At 53.5% G+C, this 19,591-nt stretch overlaps 1 protein-coding gene across 4 annotated transcripts in view; it reads right to left on the bottom strand.

Annotated features, from left to right (window-relative positions):
- Nucleotides 1-19,591, bottom strand: part of ADCY1 (adenylate cyclase 1) — a 153,225-nt gene that overhangs the window by 21,311 nt on the left and 112,323 nt on the right. For 3 of the 4 annotated variants that reach the window (XM_058534764.1, XM_058534765.1, XM_058534768.1), the window contains 5 exons: nt 18,020-18,109; nt 16,927-17,183; nt 16,513-16,639; nt 1,504-1,620; nt 571-717 (listed from right to left, as the gene is read on the bottom strand). In XM_058534764.1, the coding sequence (XP_058390747.1) occupies nt 571-717; nt 1,504-1,620; nt 16,513-16,639; nt 16,927-17,183; nt 18,020-18,109 (738 nt within the window). The remainder of the gene's footprint in view (nt 1-570; nt 718-1,503; nt 1,621-16,512; nt 16,640-16,926; nt 17,184-18,019; nt 18,110-19,591) is intronic. The other variant, XM_058534766.1, reaches the window with a different exon arrangement.

The following is a 19,591-nucleotide window of genomic DNA, read 5'->3' as shown; positions in this document are numbered from 1 at the left end:
TAGACAAGTCACCGCAGCGATCACCCACTAGGAGCAACCACAGAACGGAGCAGCACATTCTGGAAAGCAATATGTCTTCTTTGAAGTGGGCATGAGACAAGATCTGGGGCTGAACTGAGAAATGCAGGCCTGAGGGGAGTGGGTGAAGGCGTTTGAAAGAGGAGCCAAGGGGAACGTGAAGACCACATCCCCACCCTCCAGCAGCCAAGTTCACCATCAGCCAAGAGAACAGGTCCCAGTGGGAGGGAAGCAGGACTGGTCACCTGCCCATTCAGGAGACGAGGCCGCCCAGCCCAAGCCCGGCATTTACAAGGTAGGGGACACGTGCCAGCGCCAGCATGCGGAGCCCAGGGCCCGCCCCTCGGCCCTCCTCCCCATCCTAAGGCAAAGACCCTTCCTCAACTGTCACGGTGGGTGGGATTCTCAAGGAGACAAATGGATGTGCTTTCTCCCCATTCCATTGTAGGGAACGGGATGTATCACCAGCAGGATCCAGGACTCGGTTAGGAGGAGGGTCGTTCTCGGCCCTGCCCCGTCCCGAGGGAGCCAGGACGCCGAGGCGGCCCTTACCTCGTCAAAGTCAGCGATGATCTCGTTGAGGAGGCGCAGGCACTCCACCCCCATGTTGTTGCCGTCCAGCTCGATGTAGAAGTCATTGAAGTTGGGGATGGAGGCGAACATGACGCCTACCTGTGAGTACGACTGATAGTAGAGGTCCTGCGGGTCAAAAAGTCGGGTCAGAGTGGCTGGAGCAGCCTTCAGGGCTGGCTCTGGGACCCCCAGTACAGAGGAGGAGGGGCTCAGAGGGCTCTAGGACCCTGTGGTGTCATCCAGCTCACAGGTCGGTGCAGAGCCCTCTGCAGCCAGTGTCCAGCTCTTGTGCACAGCAAGGTGAGGGGGTGCAGATAGGGACACAGGGTTTTAGGAAAACAATGCACTCTGCTCGGCCCCAAGGACCAGCTGGATGAAAAATGAGTCCTGGAAGCTACCTCAAGCCAAAGTCGGTCAAGCTGAACCTGGGGGTTGTGCCCCTAGGACCTAAAAAGCTGACCGGAGCCTCTTTACTTTTGAATCAGCACTTGTAAGTCCTGCTCTGTGCTGGATCAGGAGCTTGCTCAGCAGGACACGGCAGTCAGGAAGTTCTGAGCCCCCAGGCTGCACTGAGGCTGCTCTCCTGCCTCACAGATGTGGGTGCTGTGTTCTCTCCTGGGCTCAAAGGGGAGCACACACTAATTCTGGGGCGTTGGTCTACCCGACGTCCCAGGAGCCTCCTGGCGGCCCAGCCCTGACCCGACCTTGGGGGTGGGCAGAGAGGCCCACTCACCCTTGAGGTGGGCTGAGGGTTCAGAAACGGCCACTGCAATTTAAGCAGAGAAGTAATGGAAGGGTCACTCAGGGTTGGATCTCCAGCTGCAGGCCTGTGACCCCGCCAGACCCGCCAGACTTGATGCCCTGCAAGGCCTCAGCGCCCGGAAGCAGGTGCCATGCGGGCCGCATGCTCACCATGTTCCGGGGGTTGGACATGAGGAAGTGCTGGGCGACGTGGGCCGGCAGGAGGTTGAAGAGAATCCTCTTATTGTCCAGCTTCACTCGCTCCATGTCGTCTCGCTCCTCCTCTGCCTGGGGACGGTGGACCCTGTTAGTCACTCCCCACCCACTCCTGTTGCCTTCGCTCACTCAACCCCCACGTGACAGATTCTCTCCCGCACCAGACTCTGAACCCTCTTCCCAACCGGGCCCTGACTGCGGGGCGTCCATGTGCATCTCTGCACTGTCCAATTTCAGCAAGAACCCTGCGTAGTCAGCTTAACCAGACTCCCCATCCTTGACAACTGATCACCCCGATGTCTGATCGGGTTCCTCATCCCCCAGCCGCCCCCAGATGATGTCTCATCACCCCGGCCTGCCTTCAGCAAGAATCCTGTTAGATTGGTTTAGCCAGAAGCCCCCTCACCCCTGATGTCTCCTCTCAGTAATTTTCCATTCACTGACCCCCCATCCTGCTCCTTGGCTATGAATCCCCACTTGCCCACGCTGTATTCGGGGCTGAGCCCCATCTCTCTCCCCTGCTGCAGTGGCCCCAGCACCTATGACAACCATCCTGAATAACGTCTGCCTTACCATCTTGAAAGAGACTCATGAATCAGTTCTCCTTTAACACGCGCTTCTTTCTAATCATCCAAACTAAGCTCCAGCTGCGCTGACGGCCCACACAGGCTCTTCTCCATCCCCCACCAGGCAGACTGACCAGATCACTACAGCTCCAGCTGCGCTGACGGCCCACGCAGGCTCTTCTCCATCCCCCACCAGGCAGACTGACCAGATCACTACAGCGCCCAGAGGACCCATGACTTTCTAGATAAGTCACCACCCCAATCAGCTGGAACTTTCAAAGGACAGACGATGGCAGGCTTCATCCCCGTTTCCAGCGTCTGCCCCTGGCTACCTTCTGAGGACCAGATGCCTACAGCAGCTCTTTCCAAGGCACATGCCTGCTCCCAGGTCACACCAGCCCCCAGGTGGCCTCCGACGTGCCCTCAGAGCACCACCAGTGGCTCTGCCGCCTGCCTCGCTCACTCAGAATGCCCAAAGCCAGGCAGCGCACGCCTCCCCAAGCTCCTATTCGCTCTAGAACCTCTCCCCCTTCACCAGGACTCAGTCTCTCTTGGCGCCGAGACAAATAGAAAGCTGCAGGGACCTGGGGTAGGGGCAGATCCACCGCCAAAAGGAGTTCAGCCCGGTGCCGACTCCCCAGAGCAGGGGTAGAGGCCAGTGGGTCCCACCAGGAGGACTCGGCAGAGCAGACAGCAGGCACGGCCCGAGTCCCAGCTGGCAAACCTCTGACCTCCTGGACCTTGCAGAGACCAATGAAACCAACAGCATTGGCCTCACTCATTGGCCACTGTGAGGGCGCGAGGCACTGCTGGCAAGGTGCCAACAACAGCCCGTGGTCAGGCACCAACCCTCAGACACAGAAGCCATCAGGGTCGCCATTGTTCACTCAGGGATCACTGTTGTTCACTCACCCTGGCTTCCGCACATGGCACAAACCCCACCAGTAAAAGGAGCTCAGCTTGGGGAACATCTCTGGGTGTGTGTCAGCATTACGGGGGCATCAGACTCTTGAATGTCATAACAGTGGTGCAGGGACGCCTCATTGGTGGCCTGTGGCCTGGCCATCAAAGCTGCGGCCTGGAGGTCAGCGAGCCTGGTTTGTGTCCCACTTCGTGGATGGTGACGTGCTTTGGTTTCCTCAACATAAAATGAGTATAAAATATCCATTTTTAGAGACACTATTCCTACTTATCAAGGGGTTAGGAGAGCGCTTGCCACCTAGTAAGCCTGGAAAAGCAGCTCCTCTTTGTGGTGTCATTCTACTAACAACAACAGCTGAGCCGGCTGGTTACAAGCTGCTGATGTCATGTAGTGATTCTACCAGTTAGAAGCGAGAAGTGGAGATCCCCACAGGCGGCCGCAGAAGCCAGGCATGAGCACGCCTTTGAGCACTGGGGACAGGGAGGCTAGGATGAGGGACCCTGGCTCCCGGCCTCCTCCAGGACATGTTCTGGGAAAACAACCCCGGGAGGTCCCCAGGGGCCATTAGTTATCAAGGAGACTGACCACACAAGAGGTTTCATCCTGCTCCTTAAGGCAGGGACAGAAGCAGCAGGTGAGCACAAGAGAAGGAGCACAGGAACTACAAGATCCTGCACAGACGAGTAGGGGCTCTGCAGATGGGAGGCTGCAGCCGAGGGCAAGGTCAACGTGGATCAGCAGATACAGTGGTTGGGAAGAGGAAAGGATCAGAAGGGAGCCAGGGAGCTCTCCATGACACATATAGCCAATTACCTGCTAACACGTGTGCGCTCACTTACACAAAAGAAAGTTTTTTGAAGGACAAGATAAAGAGGAAGTAAATAGTATTTTTAAAATAACAGTTTTATATTTATTTATTTATTTAATTTATTTTAATTGTTTTGTTGAGGTCATATTGGCATACAACATTGTGTCAATTCCAAGTGTACATCACTACATTTCAGTTTCTATATAGACTGCATCATGTTCATCACCAACAGTCCAGTTTTTATCTGTCACCATACATACACGTCCCTTTACCCCTTTCCCCCTCCCCCCTCCCTTCTCCTTTGATAACCACCAATCTGTTCTCCTCATCCATGTGTTTATCTATCTTCCACATATGAGTGAAATCATACGGTGTTTGTCTTTCTCTGTCTGACTTATTCCACTCAGCATAATACCCTCAAGGTCCATCCACGTTGTTGCAAATAGCACAATTTTGTCTTTTTGTTATGGCTGAGCAGTATTCCATTGTATATACATATGTCACATCTCCTTTATCCATTCATCTGTTGATGGGCACAAGGGTTGGTTCCATGTCTTGGCTATTGTGAATAATGCTGCCATGAACATAGGGGTGCATACATCTTTTTGAATTAGTGTTTTTGTGTTCTTTGGATAAATGCCCAGAAGTGGAATACCTGGATCATATGGTATTTCTAGTTTTAATTTTTTGAGAAATCTCCATAATGTTTTCCATAGTGGCTGCACCAGTTTGCATTCTCACCAGTAGTGTATGAGGGTTCCCTTTTCTCCACATCTTCTCCAACAGTTGTTATTTCTTATCTTGTTAATTATAGCCATTCTGATGGGCGTGAGGTGGTATCTAACTGTAGTTTTGATTTGCATTTCCCTAATAAGTAGTGATGTTGAACATCTTTTCATGTGCCTGTTGGCCATCTGTGTATCTTCTTTGGAAAAATGTCTGTTCAGATCCTCTGCCCACTTTTTGATCAGTTTGTTCATTTTGTTGTTGTTGAGTTGTATGAGTTCTTTACATATTTTGGAAATTAACCTCTTGTTATGTGATTTGCAAATATTTTCTCCCACCTGGTGGGTTGTCTTTTCATTTTGTTGATGGTTTCCTTTGCTGTGCAGAAGATTTTTAGTCTGATGTAGTCCCATTTGTTTATTTTTTCTTTTGTTTCCCTTGCCTGAGGAGAGACAGTATTCGAAAAGATACTGCTAAGAACAATGTCAAAGAGCACACTTTCTCTGTTTTCTTCTAGGAGTTTTATGGTTTCAGGTCTTACCTTCAAGTCTTTAACTCATTTTGAGTTAGTTTTTGTGTAAGTGGGATAAGATAACAGTCTACTTTCATTCTTTTGCATGTGGCTGTCCAGTTTTCCCAGCACCATTTATTGAAGAGACTTCATCATTGTATGTTCTCCATTGTATGTTCTTGCCTCCTTTGTTGAAGATTAGCTGTCCATAGATGTGTGGGTTTATTTCTGGGCATTCAATTCTGTTCCATGGATCTATGTGTCTGTTTTTGTGCCAGTACCATGTTATTTTGATTACTATAGCTTTGTAGTACATTTTGAAGTCAGGGAGTGTGATACCTCCAGCTTTGTTCTTTTTTCTCAGGATTGCTTTGGCTATTGGGGGTCTTTTGTTATTCTGTATAAATTTTAGTATTCTTTGTTCTATTTCCACGAAAAATGTCAGGACTGCAGTGAATCTAACAGTTTTATATTTATTAATGGCATAAAAATTTTGCTCTCTCCAAAATACTGTTAATGTTAATAATATTTTAATAAAAGAAATGTACTGAATATGCCTCAACTTTTTAGAAAGAATCTTGTTTTATCACTTTGTGATGAAAAGTTCTGGTTCTAAATTCAGTTTATTTCAATTTATTTACAATTTACCTAGATTTATGAGCAATCAGATTAACTCTCTTCCTAAATCATCATCTATTTTTTAATCCATCCACAGAAAAGCTTTGTGTTGAAATTTGACTGATAAATGCCTATCTTCTTACACACTAAGCAGAAGGAGTTGTACTGTTATATTTTTAATAAATAAGATAAAATCCACTGAAATTCTCTTTTTGTAAGATTTTCCAACCACCCAGGAAACTCTAAGTATTGGTAAGAAAGAGTTGTTGTGGGTGACATACATTATTCCTGCCAACAAAATCACATGACAGAGACACATCAATACATGTTTTCAAAATGTTCTCTCTATGGCATAGTTTCTTTCAAAAGGTATTTCCTTTCTCACGTGTCAAAAATCTGACCTCTGACTTTAAGGGATAGATTATGGGAGCTTACGTTTCAGAAATTATTTACCAGGTGCATCTGTTGACAGTTACGTGGCTTCTGAGAAGTGTTCGCAGCCTGAGAGCAGCTGTCTTTTGGTAAACAGAACAGAACAAAACAAAAAATAGCTTAATTGACAACTGCTCACTATGTTGATGTCAGGTGACCAGTGAGCCTCTGTGACATAGTGACTCTCATGGTGACCCCTGCAAAGGGCTGTGGGGGTTTTCAGTCTAACCCACCAAACCAGCAGTCCCCTGACCCGGCACCTGGAATCAAGGACATGCTCACTAAAAATGAACAACCGAGTAAGGGTGGTGCTGGCCTCACTCTGCCTGGGAAGTGACATCCCTGACTCTGTCCTGGAAGTGACATCTGGCCGGAGTCAGACCACCACTGGCCAGCTCATTCTTCAAATATCAGGAAAGTGCACTTTTTAATTTTCAGAACACTCACTAGATATAGACCTTCTGATGTTGTATTCTTTAGGATTCTCCAGAGAAAAAGAAGCAGTAGGACATATACAGATGTATAGGAAGAGATTTATCATGAGGAATTGGCTCACGCAATTATGGAGCTGACAGGTCCCACCATCTGCCACCTGCAGGAAGACCCAAGAGAACCAGTGGTGTAGCTCAGTCTAGCCCAAAGGCTGGAACTGGGAGCACTGGTGGCAGAGGATGATGTCCCAGCTTGAGCTCAGACAGTAGGGGCTGAATCCTCCTTCATCCACCTTTTGTTCTACTCAGACCTTCAACTGATTGGATGAGGCCCACTACACTGAAGGGGGCAATCTGCTTTACTGAGTCCACCAATTCAACTGTTAATCTCACCCAGAAACAACCCCCCAGACACACCCAGGATAATGTTTGGACAAACACCTGGGCACTTCATGATCCAGTCAAGTTGACACATAAACTAATCATCACAGATGGCTTCTTCCCAAACCCCACTCTGCTGTCTCACATGCCTTTCAGGTTGCACACACCCATCTCTGAGGACACCCAGCTCTGGAAACCACCTTGTAGTGCGAGTGCCTGACAACTAGCTTTTGATTACCAAGGCATCCATTTGGAAGACATCCATCGTGAATCAACACACAACACAGCTACTAGCTGCACAGCTGGATAAGGAGCCAGCTGCCCACCACGACGTTCCCCTTTTAGGAAGTCCTGGGTGACCTAGACAACTGACTGCTCGATGACCCTGCTTTTCCTTTCCAATTATTCACCAATAAAGAGTGAATTCACCAAGAAATCCTAGGCCCCTACCTTTGACCCCAACAAAGGCAGAACACCAGGTCCGTGCTCTCTCTCTCTACCTGCAAGCTCGCTGTGTGGCCCTAGATGTGCTGTGTACCCTCCAGAACCTGTGAGTAATAAACCTGTTTCCTCAAGCCTCCCCGATGGTCTTTGCTACAGTGCGTCCTGTGGCCACAGTAAGGATCACAAGGGCGGTCCAGCAGCAGCACTGGCTCCGGTTGGGGAAACGTCTGTGGGGGCTCAACACACACAGTGCAGGCCCAGGCAAGCGCCTCAGGCATTCTCACCCCACAGCATGACTATCCACGGGCTGAGAACTGACACAAAACACACCTCCTTCTGGGGAAGTGCAGAGACCGAACCTCCCCAAGCACGCAGAGCGGCTGAGACACAGGGTCGTCAGCCCCCAGGATAGAAGAACTTAGTCTCTAACTTTGGGGCTGAATTGCTCCATGCTGCATCCCTTTGATGATTTATTTTCACTTAAGAATAAGATACTCTGTAAGACATGGCTCACCTACACGCAGCAGCCGAGCAGGTGGATCAACCATGGTGCACGTCTCCACATAGATCTGCTGCCCCGCAGCGAGGACAAGTGTGGAGATTTGGGTGGACCAGGCCAATCAGGCCACACAGAGCACACATGTCCAGAGGAGCCCCACCCGGCGTCAGGAGGGTGAAGCGTGAGGGGGGGTGGAGTCAGACCCCACGCCCGAGCACCTGCAGTTCCCTCCACCCCACCAAGGGCTCTGGGGCAGACCTTCCTGACATTCTCCACTCTCTGGCTTCCTCCACTCAAGGACCAAGGGGACTGCGCAAGCCCACATGCCGCACCTGGCCACTGCCACGGGAAGGGAGACGCACGCATCACCTCTGGGCAAGAGCCCTCACCCCCTCCCTGGGCCACAAAGATTGAGGATGCTTGTGTCTACCAGTCTGACCCCCAAGGGATAGAATGACGTGGTCCCCTCACTAAACTGCACCCGGCACGCAGAGGAAAGAGGAATCCACCTCTGCAGATCCACGATGAATGCTGACATTCTGGGGTGTTTGTTGCTGCAGTACAACTGGGCTGAGCCCCAGAATGCCGGGTGTAGACACTGATTCTAAAGGGCTGACTCCGGGATTTTCCTGCCTTTCCCCTTGCCTTCTCTCCTTGCAGGTTAGGTCCCTAATGTGCACCCCTCCACCCGTGGGAGGTGCACGACCTTGTCTCCAACCTTGTCTGCAGTGAGACCTGATACCGAGGTCTTCCTGGGCTAGTCTGAAGGCTGTTCCCCCAAATATCAGCATTTCAAGAGGCATTTCATTTAGCAGGTCATCCTGCCTCCAAGGTGATTAACGCATCCATCTAGACCAGCTCCTCAAGTAGTCACCACCTTCCCAGACACCTCACACAGGGCGCCCACACCTTCACGCTGGGATGCCCAGAGCGCAGCCCGGCAGGCAGGACACTGACCTGGACCAGGGCTTGAGCCAAGTGCACACCTCCCAACCAGCTTGCCCAGGCCTCTCTCCTCATCACTAAGTGGCTGCCTCTGCCCTGTGCTCGAAAAGGACTGTGTTTAAAAGCAGAATTTCTTCTCAGTTCTACCTTGCCCAGTGTGGTCCATCGATCCAGCATGCTGCCATTAGCTCAGATCCTGGACCTAACAGCGGTCACTCTGATGCTGGCTCTCAGCTTCATGCCCTTCCCAAACTACAGGACCACGGCGATGCAGGGAAATGACCAACGAAAGAAGGGCTGGGCAAGGTGCGTTGGAGGGTCTGGGCCCCGGGGCAGGCACCTGGGCGTGTGTAATTACGAACCGTTGGTCTGCATGTCCCCCAGGTGCTCCTCCAGCCTCTGCCGAGGACGCTACACTCTGTGACAGGTTGACCGTGCACAAAGGCTTTCCTCCCGACCGCTCAGCACCTTGTCCCCCCTGCTCCCAGCTCAGCACTTCCGACCCATCGAGTCCTTGCTGACATGACGGCTGACCGCTCTCGATCCCTGCCGCCTGTCCCGGCCCCTCTGCCTGCCCGCAGATCCGCGTCTCCTCCCTCAGCTCAGAACCAAGGACAGAGTCCCACAGCTTCCCAAATCAGAAGGCAGTCCAGGGAAGGCCTGTTTCTGACATACGTGTTTTCATCCTTATGCTATGAGATGACATCTTAAGTTTAAATAAGAAGAATCTGATGTATTAAAAATGCTGCCCCTGACCTTCATCAGAAGTTGAGAGTGAATGTTCAAAGGTTGCAGTTAGGCTCTATGGGCGCAGGTACGTGGGTGTGTCTTCTGCACTGCCCTGGGGAGTGAGTGCGTGTGAGAGTGTAAGTGTGCATGTGTGGTGACAGTGTGAGTGCGTGCGTGTGGCTCTCTATAAAGACTTAGCATCTTGCTGCTCCACTCCCTCCAGAAAACGAAAAGACAACAAACACTCTTGCGAGTTTCCCCCGGCTCAGGGTCCCCAGCGTAAACGAGGCTATGGCGATGTCGCAGCCAGGGGCCAGCACCCAGCCACGGGCCTGGGGTCCCTGTGCTGACGAGCACACAGGAAGCTCAGACACACTGAGACTTCCAACGTGGCCGCCCAGACAGAGTGGCCGGATCGGCTCGGTGAGTGGGAGGGGCAGGTCTGCCTCTGGACAACAGAGACCTGACCCTAAGGAAGCCTCATCCGGGTTAGCTGCTCGGCTGGGCCTCACGTCTAGGGCGAGGCCAGTGAGGTAAGCGGAGGCAGGGATGTGCTCGGAGTTTCAGACAGGATGAGACAGGGCTCCTATTTTAAAGGTAAACAGGCTCAGGATGAGGGTAAGGCTGCGAGGCTGCGTCCGGGAGATCTGTTCTCACCTGCCTCGCACCGTCCACCCTTCACTGCGCACTGAGGGCAACTGAGGCCAGGAAGACAGAGCTCACCCGCTCTATGGAAGTTCCGCGGACAGAATCACGAGATCCTTCTTCCGAGCCTTGAGTTTACATTCATACCAACATACGGCGTGCTGGGCGCTCATCAGGCTCAGCCTCAGGACCTGAACGTTCAGCCTAGGCGAAAACATCAGGAAGCCAAGCCCAAGAATTACCCTTTTCAGAGAAAAGTCAGCATTTCCTGCCAGGGTGGAAAGACCAGGTCAGATGTCCCCTCCTCCAGGAAGCCCTCCTCAGCCCTTGGTTAGAGCGAATGGCTCCTTTCCAGGCTGCACAGCACTGCCTGGGCCCTCACAGCTTCTATCTCATATTCTCTTATTCCTTCCAGAGACCTCTCTCTTCTCCTCCCTTGACCAAAAGCAGCCCGTGGGCAGGGTCCATGCGGACTCACCTCCAGTGGGCAGCAGAGCCCGGGACAGGAGCACAGGCCCCAGAGTGGAGGAGGAGAAGCCAGCGCCGTGTTGCCGCCCAGGGCGCACTCCCGCTTCGGGGAGCGAGGATGGGCCCGCTGGGGAGCAGACACGGGGTGAAAGGCCTGCCAGAGGCCCAGACTCACGCTCCCTCTTTCCACACCGCTGGCCTGGCACAGGTGGTGGCGACACTCCACTAACTGTGCTTAGAAACGTGCGTCTTTGTGATTGTAGGTATAATAGAGTCTGTTGCAGAACATCGAGAATTTTCACTGCACATACACACAGCAAAAGGAGAAGCGGGCGGCCCATGATGGCGAGACACCCAAGTGACGTTTCGGGTGAGAGGGTCTGCGGCTTCAGAGGGTCACTAGTGCCTCGAAGCGGGAGGCCCCATTTTCCAGTCACAAAACTGAGGCTACCAGCATTTTGCTACTCTTTTGAACCAGGCAGGCAGCGAGGTGAAAATTTCCATACTCAGGAGGAAGATAAGAGGCACCCATTAGCGGGATGGAAGCCCGTCAGGCTGCGCGTGAGCTGAGGGCCTGCGGGTGGACGGCTCGTGCTCGGGGTTGGAGGACAGCCACCTTCTCGTCCATCCAGGGCGGGAGTGTCAGGTCCATCACACTGCTCCCCACAGAGGCCGGGCCAACGCTGTGGGCACACGGCAGCTCCCGGACCGCCGGTGCTCTCCTTCTGCATAAAGGTTTTCCTGGGTCCTTCTTCCAACCCAGACGGAGTCCTGAGAGAAGCCCTCCAACACGAGGCCATGTGAAGTCTCGATGGTGCTGAAACCAAGTGGATTGTGCCAGGTAGATGCGTGGCAGCTTCCCCACCCTGCAGGGATTCGGTGCCCTCACGGATGTTACTCCCCGGGCCTTCCCTGATCCGGCAAGAGCAGGTCCCCAAGGGGAGGCGTCAGTGCAATCACCCACCCAGGGCTGATGGGGCCGTGGCTTGTGTAGCGAGAACTCCCCCACAAACCCGGGGACCATGTCACTGTCACAGGAGAGGAGAACGGAGAGGGGACGTGAGTGGAGGCGGGGCAGGCCTCTGGCGGGGCTCCACCGCCAGGAGCTCCGTCTGTGCCAGCCGTCCCTCCGAACGCCGTGAGGGCAGCTGCACGAATGGGAGTGACCCTCGGATCAAGGAGTCACTGGTAGAAAGAGAAGTTGTTTTATTATAATCGAAATTATAACATAACAGCATCGGGATTATCTCCAGAGTTCAAAGGAAAACATCTCACGGGAACAGAAGCATTCCGGTAGCTACGGATCAGGAGGCTGAGGACGTCGTCACGAGGGAAAAGCCTGTCTGTTTGTGTAGGTTTACACGACCAACTTGGTCTCAGTAAATAATTACCCCGGCAAGTCCGTGGCCTGGCAATTGTGCAACAGTTTGAGGCACTCTGATGTCTGTACAACATGCTGAAATATCCAGAGGGCAAACGGGCAAAGTCTAGAAACATCCTTGTTTTGCTGGGATTACGGGAAAGCGCAGCGGCGCTTCCTGCTACATACCCTTGGAACAACACGTCCGTGTGTCCCGTGCAGGCCCCCTTCCCCGGTGACAAACAGGGGCTCTCTCGCACTGACCTCGCTGGAAAGCTCACCTCACAGTGGGGCAGGATATGGTGAGGGGTGTCGTTGGTGGAGAATCCCAGGGCAGTGTCAGGCAACCAGTGCGCTTAATGACATTTAGAGGGACACCAATGCCAACCCAGATAAGAGAAAATGCCCTCCCAAGAGCCAACGGCCAGGGCCTCGGTGACCCTGTGAGTGAGAAGTGCAGGGCAGGCACCGAGTCATCGAGTCGGAGACCCGAGTCTTGCACACCTCCAGGCCAGCCCGGCTCTTCCCGGCTCATCCTAAGTCCGCTCTTGTCAAGCTCTGAGCAGGTAATCCTAACTGAAAGTCCTTAAACCAGAGGGGCCAGCTGACGGCATGTGGACACATCTCAGGGACCAGCCAGCCTGGTCTCCCTGGATAGCCAGCCACAGCTGGGCAAGACCAAACTCCTGAGCACAGCCAGCCACAAAGAGGCTGCTCTCCGTGACCTGGAGTGGCTTTGGCTAACTGCAGCGTCCAGACTCCTGTCCAGGAACTAGTGTGTGTACTGGCCTCTTCCACTGGCATCTGCTCTGACCGGGGCCCAGCTGAAGACTCCACCAACAGGCCCCCCTGCCGCCTGCTTCCAGTTTGGTTCAGCCAGTGTGGGGGGCCAGCAGGAGTAGGGAGTGAGGGAGGAGAGCATGCTGGGTCCCTCCTGGCATGGTCACTGCAGTCTGGCCATGTCCCTTGGCCGAAGTTCGTGAATCCTGTCTGGTGGCCCACCTTGCCTCCAAGTTCCGGGACAGGGATGCTCCACTGTGGTGCCCCCACCACTGCACCAGCCTGGGGTTGCCCTACACCCGCCCACCTTTCAGATGGTCCACATGCCACCAGCTCTCTCGACCTCACCCGACTGGAGCATGCCCTCTGCCCAGACTGAGTGACACGTGCCTGAGACCACTCCCACCTCTACCACGGCCCCCTTGCCTGATGCCCAACCATGGCTAGGCCCCATAGGGCCACTTCCAAGGCACCCTCCTGGCAGCCTTTGTGGCTGTGTGGGTGCTTCCCCCAGGGTGCCTCCACTGCCCCCTGGCTCTGTCTGGCTCCACTGCCAGGCTGCCTTCTAGAGATGGGGATAGGATCCTGCCGTCCTGGCTCTAAGGCAGTCCATCAGCCCTGTCCACGGAGGACTGAGGCTGTGACCCCTCAACAGCCTCCATGCCACCTCTCCACTTGGGGTCTCTGTGAAGGTTCCCTTCCTGCCCCAGGCCTTGTCCCCTTCCCTCAACACCAGCCCCTCATCCTCCCACAGTCGAGTCTCTAGCATCCAGGAGGCCTCAAGAAGCCCTGGGGGCTTCACGGTTAGTGGTGGGCTCTCATGAGTGATGCCTGCGGCAGCCCATCTCTCTTGAGGAGAGGAGGATGTTTCCATGTGCATGCCTGCACCAGAGGCCCCGCCCAGTCTGCAGCGGGAATTGGGGCCCACGCTGTCCAGAAAACCCATCTTGGGTGTCCCTGCTCCGTGGAGAGGGAGCCCAGGGGCCCAGATCTCAGCGGCCCCCGCCCGCCTGGAATCCAGAATCCAGGTGTGGAGTGATGACAGTGCTGGGCTGCAGGCCCCTTAGAATCAGGGGTCTCCCTGGCCACACACCAGGTGGGGGTTTGCACAGAACAGGCACTAACTTAGCAAACAGGTTGAAAAATAAATGAAATAGGCAAATCCACAGGGGCAGAAAGTAGACTAGTGGTTGCTTAGGGCTGGGGGTGGGGAGAAATGGGGAGCCCCTGCTAACGGGGACAGGGTTCTCTAATTGATTGTGGTGATGGTTGCACAGCTCTGTGAATACACTGAAAACCATCTCATTGTACACTTTATATGGGTGGACTGTGTGGGATGTGAATTATAGCTCAGTAAAGCTGTTACATAAATAAAGAATAAACAAACCATGATTTTCTCCTAACACATCTGTGTGTGCATATAGGTAGACAGGTATGTTTATGTATATAGACAGATATACGTATATACCTGGAATACACACACACATGTGCACACACATTTTCTTCCTTTTGTTTACCCAGAGTGACAGAATAGTTCCTTGTGACCTTGAATATACAACCCACCCTCATGTGCTGACAGAAACCTGCTTATTTGGCTTCTGTGTTTTCCAGGTTAATTAAACTAGAGGGAAAACAACAATTTTCATGGTTTTTGTCAGAGTGGTCATTTGCCCAAAGGGTGGGACTGCCAGACGTGGTAACACAGTGTCTGCAGGCTGCTCAGGCGTGCCGAGCACCTCCTGAGCACCAGGCCCGCGGCCGAGCAGGAGGAGAGGGAAGCTGCAATTACTGCTCATGCGACAGTAAATGTTCTGTGTCCACCTGAACCGACTAAGGGGTGCCCGGATGGCTGGTGCATGTTATTGCTGGGTGTGTCTGTGCGGGTGTCTATGGAGAGATCAGCATACGAACTGATGGACCGACTAAAGCAGATGGCCCTCCCCCAGGTGTGGGTGGACACCATCCAATCCCTCGGGGCCCAAATAGAACAAAAAGGCTGCAGAAGGGAGAACTGGCTCTCTGCCTGAGCTGGGACGTCCATCTTCCCCTCGGACATCAGCGTTCCTGATTCTCTGACATTTGGACTCAGACTGAACTGCACCCTCGGCTGTCCTGGTCTCTGACTGCAGATTGCAGATGGCGGGGCTTCTCGGCCTCCCTAATCGCAAGAGCCAATCCTTGTCATAAATTTTCTCTTCTCTTTCTTTCTATATCCGATTGGTTGTTTCTCTGCAGAACCTGACCAGCACGCTCACACACTGGATTAGGGCTGACACCTCAATTTATTGCTGGCCGGGGAGCAGAGTCACATAGACCCAAAGTGAGTGGCTGAGATTCAGGATGAGGACCATCTAACTCCAGGCCCAACCCCCGCCTGCCTGCCCGAAGCAGCTAACCGGGACCTCAGCCACTGCCCATCCACCACCCATTCAGCCCCAGGAACGTGTACATCAAATCGTCAGGCCTCATCCATCTTCCTGGAGCAAGGACGCCAGCAGGCAGCACAGGAGTAGCCTGGCCCCCACCAGGTGTGTCTGAGCCTGTCCCACGGCTGGGAGAGTCTGTGGGGTGACGGTGGGGTGCACCTGGCCACCTGTGTGCCACTGGTCACCAGCTCCTCCCCGTGCCCTGTGGGCTGTGCCCATCCGGTGTCAGACACCCTGCTGAGGCCCCTGGTATGAGGACTCTCCCACCTGCCTCAGACCTGCTCGGACCCCGGTCATGATGGTTCAGGCCCTGGGTTCGTTACGTCCATGCCTCATTCCCCATCTGTAATCCTACCTCCTGGGCAGGGTTGCCATGAGGACTAAATAGAATTAAATGTTGCTTCTTCATGTGTCAAAAAAAAAAGACTCTCTTACGCTAACATTCATCAGCCTGCATTCTACTGCACGCCCCTCCCCATCGTTAGACCAGGAAACCAAAGGGCAGCCATTTGCTCAGGGTCAAGAAGTTTGCAAGGTGAGCAGACGAAGTTTGAATGCCAGAAGCCTGGGTGTGAAACCTGGTCAGCCTCAGCTCCCAGAGCCAGGGACACAGAGCCAGTGATGAGGGGGCGCACAGAGACACCACACCACATGGCCTGGTGGCTTCCCATCGGCCCTGCTCCCACTCTTTGTGGGAGCCCAGAAGTGGACCTGGGCTATGCCCAGTGTGCCTCTACATGGCAGGTGGGCAGGGCTCTGCCGGTCACCGCCTGCCTCCTCGGGGGTCAAGGCCCGGGACAGCTCACATGTCCATTACTCCTCAGCCTCCCATACACCTCTTGTGTCAGAATTTCCCAGTGTACTCGTTGAAAATATAGATTCCTGCCCCCACCTACAAGCCTACTAAATCTGGGGTGGGCTGTGTGAGATTCGGCATTTTCTGGAGTTTCCCACGACCCTGACGAGACCCGGTGTCACATCCAGCCCAGCAGAGGCTGAGCCCCTCTGTACCACCACCCCTCTGCTGGAACACCTCTGGGGACAGCGAGCTCACTGCTCTCATAATCACGAAACTGTGACCATCACACAGGGTTCATCAACCAGTCCCTCCAGCCCTCCTGTGCTGGCTTCCCATCAGCCCCGCTCCCACTCCTTGCCCAGCCCACAGTGCCCTCCCACACAGCTCGCCAGGGTCCAGCAGGAAGCCCCCACCTGACACCCACTCCCAAGGGGCTACTTTGTCAACCCCCCAAGTAGAAAGGGCGCATCTTGCCTGCACGGCCCAGAGGTAGTCCAGCCGCAGCTTGACGTCCACCTGCCGGGCATGCAGGGCCAGCGTGCACGAGAACAGCAGGATGGCCACAATCGGCTCGAAGCTGTGCCCGGAGACGGTGCCGCCCCTTGGGGAAGATGAGGAAGAAAATCCATGTCACTGTGAAGACTTTGTCATTGAACATGAGACCCGTCCACAGAGTGCCCCTCAGACGTGACACCTACAGTGGCACCTGGGACTGACCCAGGCTGAGAGCCACGTCTCGCCAGGAAACCCAAGGCCTTGCTGGAATTTGGGCTGAAAGGGAGAAATCACGAAACCAATGAGCTTCCTAATCAGCAAAGTGGACCACAGCACTGCGCACATGTTCACAACATCCATGCGGGTCTGTTCCAGCAGAAGCCACACACCTACCCCATGGCCTTGGTGTACCCGCTGAGCTCCAGGACCAGGATGTAGGACGCCGTGAGCACGGACAGCAGGATCATCTTGGGCAAGGAGGAGACTCGCAGGAATATGGCCAGTGGGAGGGTGCCCACCAGGCCGCAGAGCAGGGCGTGGGGTGCAGACTCGCAGGGCGGGGCAGGCAGCACTGGAATCCGCCTGCCAGACGACAGGAACACCAGGGACCCATTGGGACTGGAGCTCCAGGCCCAGGGCAGGCAGCCCACCTGAAGGGGTATGGAGGGGCAAGGAACATAGGAGAGGCCCTGCTCAGGACAGGCAGCTGGCCATCCTCCCCGAATTCCCTGCAGTCTCCCACTCTGACTCACTGCCCCAAGTGCCACCAGTGGGGCCTAAGACACTCCCACGTGCTCACAGACTTCAAGGCCCCTCACTGCCAGAGGGGGAGCAGGGGCCCTAGGAGCTAGGTCAGGGCCACGAGACCCCTGCTAGCCTCCTCAAAACCTGTCAGTTCCATCCTATTACTCTCAACCCACCTCTACCGTGTGACTCCCACCCCACCTCCATCTTGTTACTCTCACCCCACCTCCATCTTGTTACTCTCAACCCACCTCCACCCTGTTACTCCCACACCCTCCTCCATCCTGTTACTCCTGCCCCAGCTCCATCCTGTTACTCTCACCTCACCTCCACCCTGTCACTCCCACCCTACCTCCATCCTGTTACTCCTGCCCCACCTCTATCCTGTTACTCCTTCCCTACCTCTACCTTGTTACTCACACCTTACCTCCATCCTGTTACTCCTGCCCTACTTCCACCTTGTTACTCCTGCCCTCGCTCTGTCCTATTACTCTGCCCCAACTTCTGTCCTCCGCACACTATGAAGGGGCAGGTCTTCCTTTACCGGGAGGTTTCATTTCTTCTGCTGGATGCAGTCCCCTCCCCTGGCTTCCTTGGGCACCCCCAGGCCTGTCTCTGACTCCCTTGCCTCCTCCTCGTCTCTGGGCCAAGCCCTCCAGCACGGCTCCTGTAGGTGCTTTGTCATCCCTGCACCTCACTCTCTTGCCACACCCAGCCCTTGCTGCAAGTCAGAGATGCTCACCACACATCCCTGGGCCACAGAGTAGATTAAGACCACTATGAAAATACACAGGACAGTGCGAATCTGGATCGTCAGGCACCCTGGAAAACACTGAACAATAAAGCATTATTTTATTTTATTTTTTGTGAGGAAGATTAGCCCTGAGCTAACATCTGTTGCCAATTCTCCTCTTTTTGCTGAGGAAGATTGGCCCTGGGCTAATATCCATGCCTATCCTCCTCTACTTTATATGTGGGACACCTGCCACAGCACGGCTTGATAAGCAGTGCATAGGTCCACGCCCGGGATCCAAACCTGCGAACCCCGGGCCGCCAAAGTGGAGCACGGGAACCTTAACCACTACACCACCAGGCCGGCCCCGTAAAGCATCATTTTAAAAGTAGCATGTTACTACAAAGTTGTTCCTGTTCACAGTAAATCATTCACATTACAGAATGCACAGGGCAATCTGAATACTGTTAGATTCTCACCCACTATTCATCCTCCACACAAATTTCTTGGTTGTTTTCACATATTTAATATCCTAGGTGAAATAATTCCCAAAATTAAAAAAATGAACTGAAGTCTTTAAAGTAAAAAGAGCAACACCTCCCCCCTGCCCCTGCACTGTGACTTTGATTGGTACTGAAATTAACTGAATAGATTAACTTGACACTTGCATAATATCGAATCCTTTTGTCTCAGAAATGGTAAGAATTTCCATTTATTTCTGTCTTCTTTTATCTCCTTTAACTAAGTTTTATCATTTTCTTCACACAGGTTTAATATAATTTTTGTTACATTATTAGAAATTTTATTTTAAATCTACTTAAATACATTTTGCAATACTCAACAAATGATTTCACGGATAAAAGTCAGAAGTTCTTTTTAGATTCACACTCCTGAAATTAGAAATAAAAATAAAAATAAGGACACAGGGACCTTACAGAAAACACTAATGAGACCCTGGCCCAGCCAGGGTACCCTGGGCCGTCTACACGGCTGTCCCTCTCATCATCCTATCCTGTGAGGTCGGGATCATTGCTGTCCCCGCTCTACAGGTGAGGAAGCTCAGCCCAGACAGCACCAGCCTACACCACTCGCCCTACAGACTGGGACACCGAGAGGGCTGCTCCAGTTCACACAGTGGTGGTTATGGATCTGGGTCCCAGTTCTAGGTTCCCTAGGCCCCAACGCTGTTGTGTTTGCTGAAACACTGGCTTCCTCTGCTCTTCTCAGAAAGAAGAGCTATTCTGTGTGGGGCCAGTCTTCTTATTGACCTGATCTATCTCACTTCCCTCCCAGTCTTATCTCCAAGATAAGACATGGATGCAGGCCACGAGACTTGGGCCCCCAGCCAGCTGAGGTCATTGGTTCCTTCAGCAAGCACTGGAGGAGCTCCTCCTGGCCAGGCAAGCTGCAGGAGCCCTGGGGCAGCACCGTGAGTGGGGTGTGGCCCCCGATGCTGCGGGAAGACGAAAACAGAACAAAAGTCTCCTGGGAGGCGGTGAGTGGAGGGCCAAGGCCAGACAGGCCTGCCCGGGGTGCACAGAGGCTGCAGATGGAGGCTGCCTGGGGCCAGGTCTGCAACGC

This window comes from Diceros bicornis, chromosome 41 (genome assembly GCF_020826845.1).
Source record: "Diceros bicornis minor isolate mBicDic1 chromosome 41, mDicBic1.mat.cur, whole genome shotgun sequence".
Classification (NCBI taxonomy): domain Eukaryota; kingdom Metazoa; phylum Chordata; class Mammalia; order Perissodactyla; family Rhinocerotidae; genus Diceros; species Diceros bicornis.
The sequence above is the reverse complement of the archived record's forward strand: the minus strand, read 5'-3'. Positions and strand labels throughout refer to the sequence as shown.